This window comes from Prenolepis imparis, unplaced genomic scaffold (genome assembly GCF_030444845.1).
Source record: "Prenolepis imparis isolate NDT839.2.m4 unplaced genomic scaffold, iyPreImpa1.0 SCAF_14, whole genome shotgun sequence".
Classification (NCBI taxonomy): domain Eukaryota; kingdom Metazoa; phylum Arthropoda; class Insecta; order Hymenoptera; family Formicidae; genus Prenolepis; species Prenolepis imparis.
The window spans coordinates 6,858,699-6,871,490 of record NW_028141172.1 but is presented as its reverse complement, the minus strand read 5'-3'; the positions used below and the strand labels follow the sequence as shown (position 1 = coordinate 6,871,490).

Genomic DNA, 12,792 nt, shown 5'->3' with positions numbered 1-12,792 from the left:
ATTTATTGGTGATTTTAATTTATCATTTATTCAGTTTCAGTATATAAATAATATATTATATATATTATTGTTTTTCAATTAATTCTATTTACTACAATTTTTTGTTTTATATATGTACTATAAATTAATCAAGCATTGGTTAGTCCATTGAAAATTGGAAGTAAAAAAATTTGATTGTCAAAATCGAATATTATACAATATTTAAATTTAATCATAATTTAACGGTTATACAGAATTTTAATAATTTATTTATATAAAAATACAAACATTGCGTTCATTACATTGTTAATAAATAATATTTTGTTAAACAAAATACATGTACTCCTCGTTTCGTAATTTTATTTGCACGGAAGGAAATGAGAAAGTCTTAATAAAATCGCAAAAAGAATTAGTACTTAATAATTTGTTACGATAATATATAGATAATATATCGATAATTTAGTTCGAAGAGAAAGTTAATTTTTATTTGCATCGAACTCTTAATAAAACGAGGAATTTAAATAGCTTTTACCTATCAATTTGCTTCATGTTGTAGAAATTAAATTAATAGGAAACAACAATTTTTAGCACAAAGTGCGTAGTTATAGTATATAAACTGCACTGTTTATAAAAGTTATTCTTCGAAAAATTGATCAATTACATATTTAAATAAATTGTGTATTTCTTTCTAAATGTTGCTATAATCATTTTTATGTATTATCCTTTTTTCACAAGACGTCGACGTTCTGCATATTCTTTTCTTTAACTTGTTCCTTATTTTTGTTTTCTGTTTAATTACTCTTATTATTAGTAAAGAATTTTTTTTTCAGATATCTGAAACGAAACCTACATGATGTTTCTAAAATGGTCATTATATGTATTATTATATATTATTGTAATGGCAACGGCCAATTTTGCCAATGAAAACGCAAAAATTAAGTGCCACAACGCAAAGTACCATTTATCGAAAACGACCTGTATATTACCGATTCATTATAACTTGAACATAATACTGATTTACGGAAACATGCTTCGTGGCGAGTTAAATGCCACTTTTTATATTAGTTGCGCAACATCAAACATAACTATACATATTTCGAAATACATGTATATAATGCAAGTGGAGTTGAAGTCGATTAATGGAATAAAATATATTCCAAGCTATAAATATACTTATCCTAAGGATTTCGTAAATTTCAATTTTGCTGAACATTTATCGCCTAGAAATAACTTAGATTGTGGAGTTTACACTCTGTACATAAAATATGAAGTCTTATTAACTCGTCAGCTTTTGCGAACTAACTATATAAAAGAAAATGGAGATAAAGGGTAAGTAAATAATAAGAATAATATATATTAAATGTAAGCTAATATGTGTGTGTGTGTGTGTGTGTGTGTGTGTGTGTGTGTGTGTGTGCGTGCGTGAACAAAAATGTGTTATGTTTACTAATTTATCTAGAATAATGTTTATATCACATAAAAATACTTAAGTAGTAGAACTTAAGCAGTAAGCGTAGAAAACTTACAAATAAAAATAAGAATATATTTTTATATCCCTTTTATAATTTACATTTTTTTTAACTGTATTTACATAACGCTTAAAAAATAATATTATTTGGAAGTTATCTAGATGAATCGCCATATAATTTTATCTTATATCTACATATTTTATATTTTATCTAAATATTTTATCGTTTATTCAGATATATTTGAAAACAAAATCATTTTTATTTTATCTAAGTTAAATTTACATATTTTTATCTTATCTTTATTTAGCTAATTTTAAAATCATTTAAGCACAACACTGGATATGCCAAATAATATATTTTGTAAACATTATTTATAAATTGTTCTGGTATATTCTGTAATCTTTAATATTTTTATACAACAACTGATGAAAATTTGTCGTTATCTAATTTAAAGCATTTGTCTTTAAAATTTAGGTGGTTATTCGCAACTTTAATCCAACCCAGAAATGCTCGACAATTATTTCCGTGTTGGGACGATCCGAAATTAAGAGCCACTTTTAACATCACAGTAGAACACAATATAGAATTCAACGCTTTATCGAATATGCCGATACAAGGATACAAACCTATAAATAATTCCATGATGCGTACACAGTTCCACATGACACCTAAAATTTCTGTAAACGATGTAGGAATTGTAGTGTCCGATCTGCAACGAGTTCTTAATTCCACGGAGAATGTGATCAATATCTGGAGCAGATCGCAATTGATACCCCACGTGAAATTGGCGCAAGATGTTGCTGGAAATGTAACTATGTATTTGGAAAAGAATCATTGGAAGATGTTTTTGAAAAGAGTTCCGAAAATAGATTATGTGGCTATTCCGAATTTCGAGTACAAAATCAGGCAGACTTGTGGACTGGTTCTTTACAAGTAATATCTTTATTTAAAAAAAAAATTATAATTATAGTTTATTAAAATATAATATTATTTTTAGCTTTCAAAATTTAAAAATTCCAAACATGAATTTTTCTACATATATTTTTTGACTTTTTGATTATTTAAGTAGAGATATATGTGTATTACAGCATTTAACTGAGTTTATTTAGTCTGAATTTCTCAAATTTTAGAAATATATGCTTATATTAATACTTAAAATAATTTATATAAGTTATTTCAATAAATGATGGTAACCTATGTAAAATACTATAGTAAAATTACAAAAAACTTACACATATATCACGTAAGAGCCATTTGATACATATAGACATTTAATATTCAGTGATATTTTACTTATTGTATCAAATTAAGAATTTAAATTATCGTTGATTTGGATTAATGCTAAAGACATGTGTTTATTTTCTTATAATTGCATTCATTGTATGAGTGGAAAAGTAAAAAAAGAAGTCAAAATTAATAAGAAAGTTTCTATTTTAAATTAATTTTTTCTTTTATTTATATATTAATCAATTTATATGTATTAAAATCTGTTTCTTTTTTATATTATTTGAACTATGTATATATAAAATTCCTATAATAAATTTGAACTATATATATTCTTTTAATAAATATACATCATATTTAATTTTTATATAAGCAAACTAAGCAATTAGAACAAAAAGTTTCGACATAAACGCATTCATTTACGTACAATTTTCAGTGAGATAGAAATTATCTACAATGAAGAATTACATCCTGTTGAGTTTAAAACTAAAATAATGCGTTCAATAGCTTATGATATAATACATCATTGGTTTGGTGATTTTTTCAATCCGTCATGTCGATATTACTGGTGGTTAAACAAAGGTTTCATTATGTTCCTCGAATCACACATTCTCGACAAGGTTGTTTTACACTTCTTAAACTAATTATAAAAATATTTCGTTTGATATCATGTCAGTATAGAAAATATTGAAATTGTCATTTGTTAAAAGTAGAGAACATTCCTATACATATATATTTTTTAAAATTTCTTACACCATCTTAACTATTTAAAAAAATGTTAATAGAACAGTTAACAAGTATATGTAAATTATGTTATTATAATTTAAATAAATCTTGCACATATATATTTAATTTTTTACTCCAAATAAAAAAAATTACACATATTACTCGTAAAAATACTATTAAATTACTTTAAATTATCTAATATAAAATAGTAAAGTTTTTTGTTTTAGAAATAATTGCATTATATTAATTCATATTGTTAATCCAAGCTTCTTTTTCTGTCTGCAGACATTTCCAGATTCTCGGATGATGGACTTGTTCGTAGTTCAAATTCGACATGAGTCTTATTATTTATATCCATTTGCTATAAACAATTATAAGGAATATTCGAACTATATATTTAAAATTAATTCACTTTCTCCTTTTCGTCATTTTATAGGTATGTTTGCATGTATATTTGAATTATAATGTAATTCGACTATAATATGTATGTATATACACTATAAAATGTATATATGTATTTACGAATATACAAATATAAAAAAGAATTTGTAAATAATATGATTTAACAATAGTTAAATAGCTGGTTATATAAATATCTAAGAATAGATTAAAAAGTTCTAAATATGAGTTATTTCTTACTATATTAGCCATGTTTATAAATTTATGAACGATGGGGATTGTAATTTATTAATTTAAACAGAATATTATATATGTAATTACACATACTTTATATTTTTATTTCAGGAGCCGCAATTTGGCGCATGCTAAAAAGTGTAATTCCACCTGACGCATTTTGGATGGGTATTTACATGTATTTAAACAAGTAAGTAATATTTATATTGTAATATAATAATTATATACAGACGCACACACAGGAAAGTAAATACAAAATAATAGCAAAAGCATATCCCTAAAAAATTTTTTTCTAAAAAAGAGTAAAAACCATGTGCTGACATACATGGAAGTGTATTCAATGACTATCCAAACTTGCGTAAGTAACAAACATTAAAAATTAAAAAATGGTTAAATATTATTTAAAAGTTAACTTTGTTAATTAATAAATAAAGAAAAACAGATATAAATGTAATAAAAAAACGCATATACATAAATATTTACTAATATACAATTAAATGCATATTTTAAACTTTTTTAAATATAAGAAATTTAATATAAAAATACGATAATAAAAAAAAAGATAAAAATAAGATAATGAATTTAAGGAATACAATTACACACACACGCACACAACAGTGATAATATAATTTTTATGTAATTTATTGATACATAATTATTTTTAAAAAATGTGGATTATTTTTGTACGATGTGTGTGTATAAAAATTGTTAGAAAATTATTTCGTTCTTTACTTCATCACAGTTTTTCAACACTTATCACTGACAATCTGATTAAAACCACTTGACTTTCGTGAAAATCAACATTAATCAATGTTACAGCTATGCTAGCTGTATCAATGAAAATAAAAATCACTAGCCAAAAATTATTTTAAACCAGTGTTTTCTTTATAGATTGTTGGATACTGAAAACGATGTCGCAAACCAAATTTTACTAGCACTTTCAGATTTTTAAAATAATTGAGATTTATTGTATAAAAAATTCTCTTTATGCAATATTTAAGATTTTTTTTGTAAAATTGGTTAACATTATTTGCAAAGTTTAATTATGAATATGTTGTTCATCCTCTATAAAATGCATTTTTTTTATTTCCGCATATCTTACTTAGTAGCCATGTTATGCAAGATTCAAGCTGGGAACTATTTCTTATATAGAGATGTTCCTGAGAAAAATAAAAAAAAAAAAAAAAATATTTTTCTCTAAAATTGATTTTATCATTATTTGTTCTTCTCTAGATCATACAACTTTTGTCTGGAACATTATTTTGAAAATGCATTTGTTTCGAAAAATTGAAGGTGGACAATTAAAATGAGACACACTATATACATATAAATATACTTTCAATAGAATCTCTCAATAAGTTAACACTATGTATGTGTATCGATAATTCTAAAATACAAATTATGAGTATATATTATATGACTTCATCATAGGTGGAATATTTGCTATTTCAGCAGAACTCTGTATTTAAATCCTTTCTAACATGACTAAAAAATTAGTTATCAAAATAAAAAAATGCATTATATAGAAAATGAACAATACATTCATGAAATCTGATAAGAATTTCTAGATATCGTTAACTTTTTTCACATAACATCTCAAATATCGCAAAAAAGTCATTTTTTGCATATTAAACCTCAATTATTTAGAAAACCTGACGTACTGATGAAAATTGTCTTACGGCATCGTTTTCAGCATCCATAATTATATAAGAAACACTTTGTCTGATTTAAAATATTTATAAAAAATATTTTTTTAAAACTAGTATATTTATTATCATAATTTTATATTTTCTAATTGAAATCAATGATGTATGATATTATTAATTGTCACAATTTTAAATTTTGCAGATTAATTTCTCATGCTACGGCGAATCCCAATGATCTATGGAATGTTATGCAGACTGTCATAAATAAATTAAATTTTACTGAGTACAAGTTAGACTTAAAAGAGATGATGAATATTTGGACTATACAACAGCATTGTCCCGTGATAAATGTCACACGTTATTATTCTAGAGATCGCGTGAAAATATCAAGAGAGGTTCAGGTCGAGAAAGATCAGAAACCATATTTTATACCTGTGACATTCACTAAAGAATCAACAATCAACTTTAACATAACTGCTTCAAATATTTATTATTTAACTCAGTCATATCCAAAGATTGAAATCGAGTTTACTTATCGGAAGCGATGGATAATTGTCAACTTACAACAAATTGGTAAGTATTAAATTAAATCATAAAGTTAATATATACTCTTACTCTTTTATTATGCAATAAATATATTCTTTTCATTTATTTTGTTTCTTATATTCTTATATAAGAATTGAATTTATATTGCACATATTATAAATAATATATTATTCTTTTAAAGTATTTCGCAATATTTCTGTAAAATTCATGATTAAACACACTTTGCATATAAATATTATTTTTCTAGTTATAATCAGTTTTTATTTATACAATTCTCTCAATACATCAATCAATTTTTCAAAACTCTATTCTTTTATTCAATTATCGACAGAAATTTATTTTATAATTAATAATATATATATATAATATATAGTTTCTTTTATATTTACTATAAAATATATACATATACGCCCCATTTCTAATACAATTTATACGCCCTAAAACATCAGAAAATAAAAAGCATATACAGGGTGTCCGGTAATAGTCGCATCAACCGTCGTGTGCAGGTAGAGCTAGTTAAACCGAGTAGAAAAGTCCTCTACCATTTTGCGATATTCTCAATAATAAGAGAGAAATAAATTAAAGAAAATCAGCCAATTCGCGCGATGATAAGCGTGCGGCGAAAAGAGACAGCCCACTCGGGGGTCCAAAGTTAGCGCTACTCGTATGGAGTTACTGTCTTTTGTAAAGCGCTCCTCCCCGCTTCATCGCGCGCTTAGCAACCGTGTAACATTATACTGTTTCTTTTCGCCGCATGCTTAGTAACGACATAAAACTGGGCTGTCTCTTCTCGCCGTCGTCACGCGAATTGGCTGATCTTTATTAATTAATATCTCTCTTATTATTGAGAATATCGCAAAATGGTAGAGGACTTTTCTACTCGGTTTAACTAGCTCTACCTGCACACGACGGTTGATGCGACTATTACCGGACACCCTGTATACTCAAAATATTTTTTATTACATATATTGGCAAAAATTATCAATAAAATTTATATGATTATTAATAAAATTTATTAATTTATATTATATTTATTATATTATGTATTTATTATATTTATTATATTATATTTAATATATTTAATATACTATATATTTATTTTTAACAATATTATTATTAATAAAATTTATTATTATATAATTATTAATAAAATTTATATCTCGTATAACAGGATATTATCGCGTCAACTATGATACTGAAAATTGGATGATAATTGCGCGTTACTTGAATTCTGAACAATATACAAATATACATGTTCTGAATCGTGCCCAAATCATCGATGACGCATTCCATTTAGTGACACAGAGAAAACTTAATTTCTCCATATTTTGGGAACTCTCGAGCTACTTATGGCAAGAGAAGGATTATGTAGCATGGTATCCTATGTTCAAAGCTCTGGAATATATGTCGAATATTATTCCATTTTCAAATGCTCGAGACGACCTTCCAGAAGTATTCAAGGTATTGCCAGTTATAAAGTTTATCGATAAAATTATGTTAGAGAGATCAAAAACATTGATAAGTTTTTGATATTTATTAAAAATATTTCAAAGTAAAAAAAATTGAATATTTATTGCTTACATTAATATTTGAAATGCAATAAACTAGGTATATAATGTGCATTAACAAATTTATGTATATAATAAACAAAATTATTTTTAAGTGTCTGTAAAAAAAAAAATCAATTATAAAAATAAAGTTAATTAAAAATTTTCATTAGATTATAAAATACTTAAAAATCTGACATGTAACATGCAATGAACTAAATATGCATTAGTAAATTTATATGTGTAAGTATTTAAAACTATCTTTAATAATCGATATGTAAATAAAATAAATATAAAAAATTAATTAAAAATATACCGTCTTAGCATAATATAGCATAAAACATAAAATACAAACAAATTAATTAAAATTAGAAAATTTAATTTAAAGATATATTACAAACCTATGAAATCAAAAGTTTGAAATATAAAAATATATAAGAAGAATAGCATAATTACATTAATGTGGTATGTTTTTAAACACAGAAATCTTATTTATTACTCTACAAATACATTTTTTGACAAAAACTGAGTTTTTTTAAATTTTAAAAGAATATAATAATTATCTCATTTGCAAATGCGTGTATTACATAATATTGTTGTACAAAATTAAAATCTTTATTTGTTGTTATGCATGCAATGACTTAATATTTAAAAAAGAATTACATAAAAGGATATATTTTCAGAAGAATATTTAAACAGTACTAGGACAACGATTATTTAAGAAATTGATTAATTCGCAGAACATTTCTTAAGAAAAAAACTGTTTTATTATACTCTAAAATAAAATTGTTGTAATAAATTAGAATGCATACAATAAATTTGCTAAGATATTTCAGTATAAGAATAATAAATGTATATGTTTATATGAATTCTTTTACTCAGGATAATCAATAATACAAACTCTTAAAATATTTACTATTTCACCTGAAATATTTTGTATATTATATTTGTCTTTGTAAATAATTTAATAGAAAAATATTTTTTATTATCAAATTGCAGACAATATTAGGGAAAATAAAAAGCCTGTTTAAACAGATAGAACAGAATATATACGATCAAATGGCACCCACCAAAAAAGATGTTGATAAATATTTAAAACAGGAACTTGCAAAATGGAGCTGCATTATGAATAATACCTTATGTATGGAAATGGCCAATAGTCAATTGAAATTGCATCTAGAAAATCCTGTAAACTATAAGTAAATTTTAATTTAATTATTATATTTTTGTATAAAACCTTTTTTTAAATTTTTTAAGAGTGTATATGATATATGTTATCAAAGAAGAAAGTCCATATATAATTATACATGCATAAATGTATGTATATAATTATAAGTAAAATATGTCCACTTATTATAAAAAAATATATATATATATATACATATATACACTCGGCCAAAAAAAAACGATACACTTGAAAAGTAGTAAAAAATTGTCAAAGTTCAAGAATTTATAACTCAGCTAATAATTATGATATCGAGGTGTTTAAAAAATGAAAATGAAGCTTGAAGTCTGTAGTTTGAGAAAATTTTAGTGCCGATTACGTGGAATGATCAGTTTAGCAATGACAAATGATAGAATGTGAATCTGCAAAACTGCTGAATAAAAGGTTTACTTTCCTGAATTGCACGGCATGAATCAGTTGACGTAGCTCAATGGGATAAAAAGCACGTAAAAATTTGAACTATTCTTTTTAAAATGCGTTTTGGCGGAACTCGATACGATAATTTTTGGCTGAGTTATTGCAATTTGAAAAAAGTCAGTTTTTTAAGGACAAATTGTGATTTAAAATATGTATCTGCTATCTTTATCAATTCGAATCGAAGCAATTCTATTCAAGAATGTTGCATTGAATGCGGAGATGTCCCGAAGCGAGTCTCTGACGTCAATCTAACATGGCCGCGGCGAGAACCCAGGAGCCTTAAACACTAAAATATTTCTATTCTGTATGTCGTAGAATTTTGCTTGGATGGGAAAAATGGACATATTGTAATAGTTTAAAATTGGACGATACTGTATGGCGCAATATATTCTTCAACAAAGCAACTGAGATATACAAAAAAATATCTGATCATAAAATAGTGGAATACTTTAGTTGTTCCGAAAATCCCGAACTTATTCTTTATTACCTGCAGGCTTTCACACCGTCATTTATACATTTTTTGATGATAAAGAATAAGGAACGTAAAATACAAGAAGAAGTAACACATCGTAAAGTTTATGCTTTAACAATTAATATTTTTCTTTCTACTCTTGCGAGACATGCTAAGAGCACCGCAATACTTAGAGAAATATTGGACCATTATAAAAATATGTATGTCAGGTAATAAGCTTTTTTTTATAAAAATATATTGCATATTATAATCTTAAAAATTTATTATCAAACATTGTTAATTAAAAATCTCTACATATTGTTTAGTCCTCATACAATAGTCACCATGAATGTAGTAGTATTAATTGTACTGATTAACAATGCGTATTCTGAGAGACAACTTGATCAGGTAAATTTTATAAATAAAATAAAAATTTATAAACTTTTTATTGTGCTATTAATTTTTTATCAAAATGTTTCAAATGTTTCATATCGTATATAATGTACTTTTTTTCTTTTTTCCTTAGATATCTTACATATGCATTGATATAATTATGTTAATAATTCGAAAAATTGTCACACTTGCTTTTTATAAACTAATTATATAAAATTACTGCCTAAATAAAAAATAAAATTTATTTTAGATACATATATTTGCATTGAGTAATGAGCAATTTACTTTGAGTGTTGAATACAAGTTAAGAGAACGTTCTATGAAGCTGTTCAGTCAGGTGAAATTTTATGAAAATATGTATGCAAAGTTTTAATACATCTTACTACATCGTCAAAAGTTTAACTTCAGCAAATACACCAACAATTTCAAGTAACTCGCCTAATTTATAAAAAATTATAGAGGATCGAATAATACAGTATAAACATTTAAAATAATATTTTTATATATTTATATCTTTTATATTTATTACTTATATATACATTATTTATTATTTTTAAATATTACATTCAATTAATATTGTTTAATTGTTTGTAATTCTATTGTTTGATTCTTATATTATTCCGTTTTAATATTTAATTAAACATTATATTTACGCAATGTTTATTATACATATACATACATATACATAAGTATATATGTGTATCTATATATAACATTATGTATATTGTTTAAATAATTCTCTATTAAATATATTAAATATTAAAACGCAGATATATTAAGCAAATATTATACATTAAAATTAATTTATATAAAGCTATAAACATTAATATTTTGTTAACTTATTAATATTTAATTAATACATTTAATGTAACAAATAATATTAATATTAACACACACACATTACTGTTTATATTAATTTTTATGATAATATTTTATAGTTAACACATTTATAATGTTATTTATTAATAATTTTTATAATTTTAAAGTGTAAAATAACAAAAGTTATAATAACGAGATGTAAAGTAATAATAAATTTAAGTCTAAATATGTATATTTATGCATGTTTATTTTGTATTTCCTATAAAATTCTTTTATATCTTTTTAAATATATAATAAGTTTGAATAATATTGCCACAAAAATTTTACTTTTATATAAATAAACTTTTTCTATTGTAATTTTTCTATATTCCAAAAGACTGTTTCTTTGTGAACTATTTCGTTTTCTTATGTTATATTTTTTCTTCACTACTTGTATTTTCTAAAACATTCCTGTTCATGATATATATACATATATATATATAAACGGGAATCATAATATCCTCACAGCTATCATTATTGCGATGATACATGCGTTTCAGAACATTTAAATAATAATTATCAGATATCATGACATTTCCGTCATTTGCGCAAAAACAGAAAAAAATACCCAAAAGAACTGTAAACCGAAAATAATTTAACAGTCCGGTTATGGATCCAGTTTTATAAATTTAATAGAATTTCAATACGGTTTACAGTTTTGATTCTACTAAAAAAAAACGATTATGGAACGGTTATCTGATTTGATTCCGGTTTGGTCTGGGTCCCTGATATGTATTTATAAATATATGTATTTATGTACTTATATGTATGTACATAAATAAATATTCTTTGTATGTATATACATATATATCAACTACTTTACCGAAATTTAGCATCTACATACTAAGAGACAATAATATCAGCGTTCTTTAATTTTAGTAATCCTTCTTTTCAGTCAATTAATAACACAAAAAATTATAAAACAACGAAATTCAAATCGGGACAAAATTAATGAGAATTGAGTCAACATCTTCAAAAAAAAGATTACGAGCTTTTTCTTTTTATCTTCCGAAAATTTATTACCCAATCATACCTTAAATTTTAATGATCTAAAATCTAAAAAATTAATTAATTTTATGCGTTTTTGAATTTTTAACAGAAGTTGCTCGTAAAATGATATCGTGCACGAAATATAATACTAATCTTAACTCAAACAGACAAAAGATTGAGTCGCGTAGAAGGGAAATATAAAACTATCTTAACTCAAATATTGACAAAAGATTGAGTCGCGTAAAAGGAAAAATATTTATATAATTACATAAAACTTTATATAATTATAAAATTATATAAAATTTTGCAATAATTACAGATCACTTATATCAATCATTTTAAAATGTGTGTCCGACTCATGTACTTCTCAATTCATTTTATACGGCCGTCTCTTGAGGAGGGCGAACGGATTCGGCAAATTTATTGAAAACTCCGATAAAGAGGATAATTCGACTCGTTTTATGATAGATCAGCCAGACAAACGGATAATTGCAATTCACGTCGACTTGCTTGAGGTTTGGAGAGGACTCTTGTCCGGTGTAAAACATGGTGATTGCACTCGCGAGGGTGGCTTTTTCCGTGACATTGACATAAGTACGATGTACGGCATTACCGAGGTGCACGAAAGATATGTCATCAGCACCTTCTATTTCGTGAATCGCGTCGAATGATATTAATTTCTCGAGAC

At 24.7% G+C, this 12,792-nt stretch overlaps 1 protein-coding gene across 1 annotated transcript; it reads left to right on the top strand.

Moving 5' to 3' along the window:
• The first annotated feature begins 877 nt into the window (after positions 1 to 877).
• LOC145945595 (aminopeptidase N-like) lies at positions 878 to 10,629 on the top strand. The gene is made up of 12 exons (XM_083054653.1): positions 878 to 933; positions 1,204 to 1,308; positions 1,923 to 2,381; positions 3,109 to 3,292; positions 3,684 to 3,834; positions 4,143 to 4,221; positions 5,880 to 6,250; positions 7,395 to 7,684; positions 8,770 to 8,969; positions 9,728 to 10,093; positions 10,190 to 10,271; positions 10,507 to 10,629. The coding sequence occupies exons 1-12, from the start codon at positions 878 to 880 to the stop codon at positions 10,627 to 10,629; spliced, it is 2,466 nt and encodes an 821-aa protein (XP_082910779.1).
• Positions 10,630 to 12,792: the final 2,163 nt, after the last annotated feature.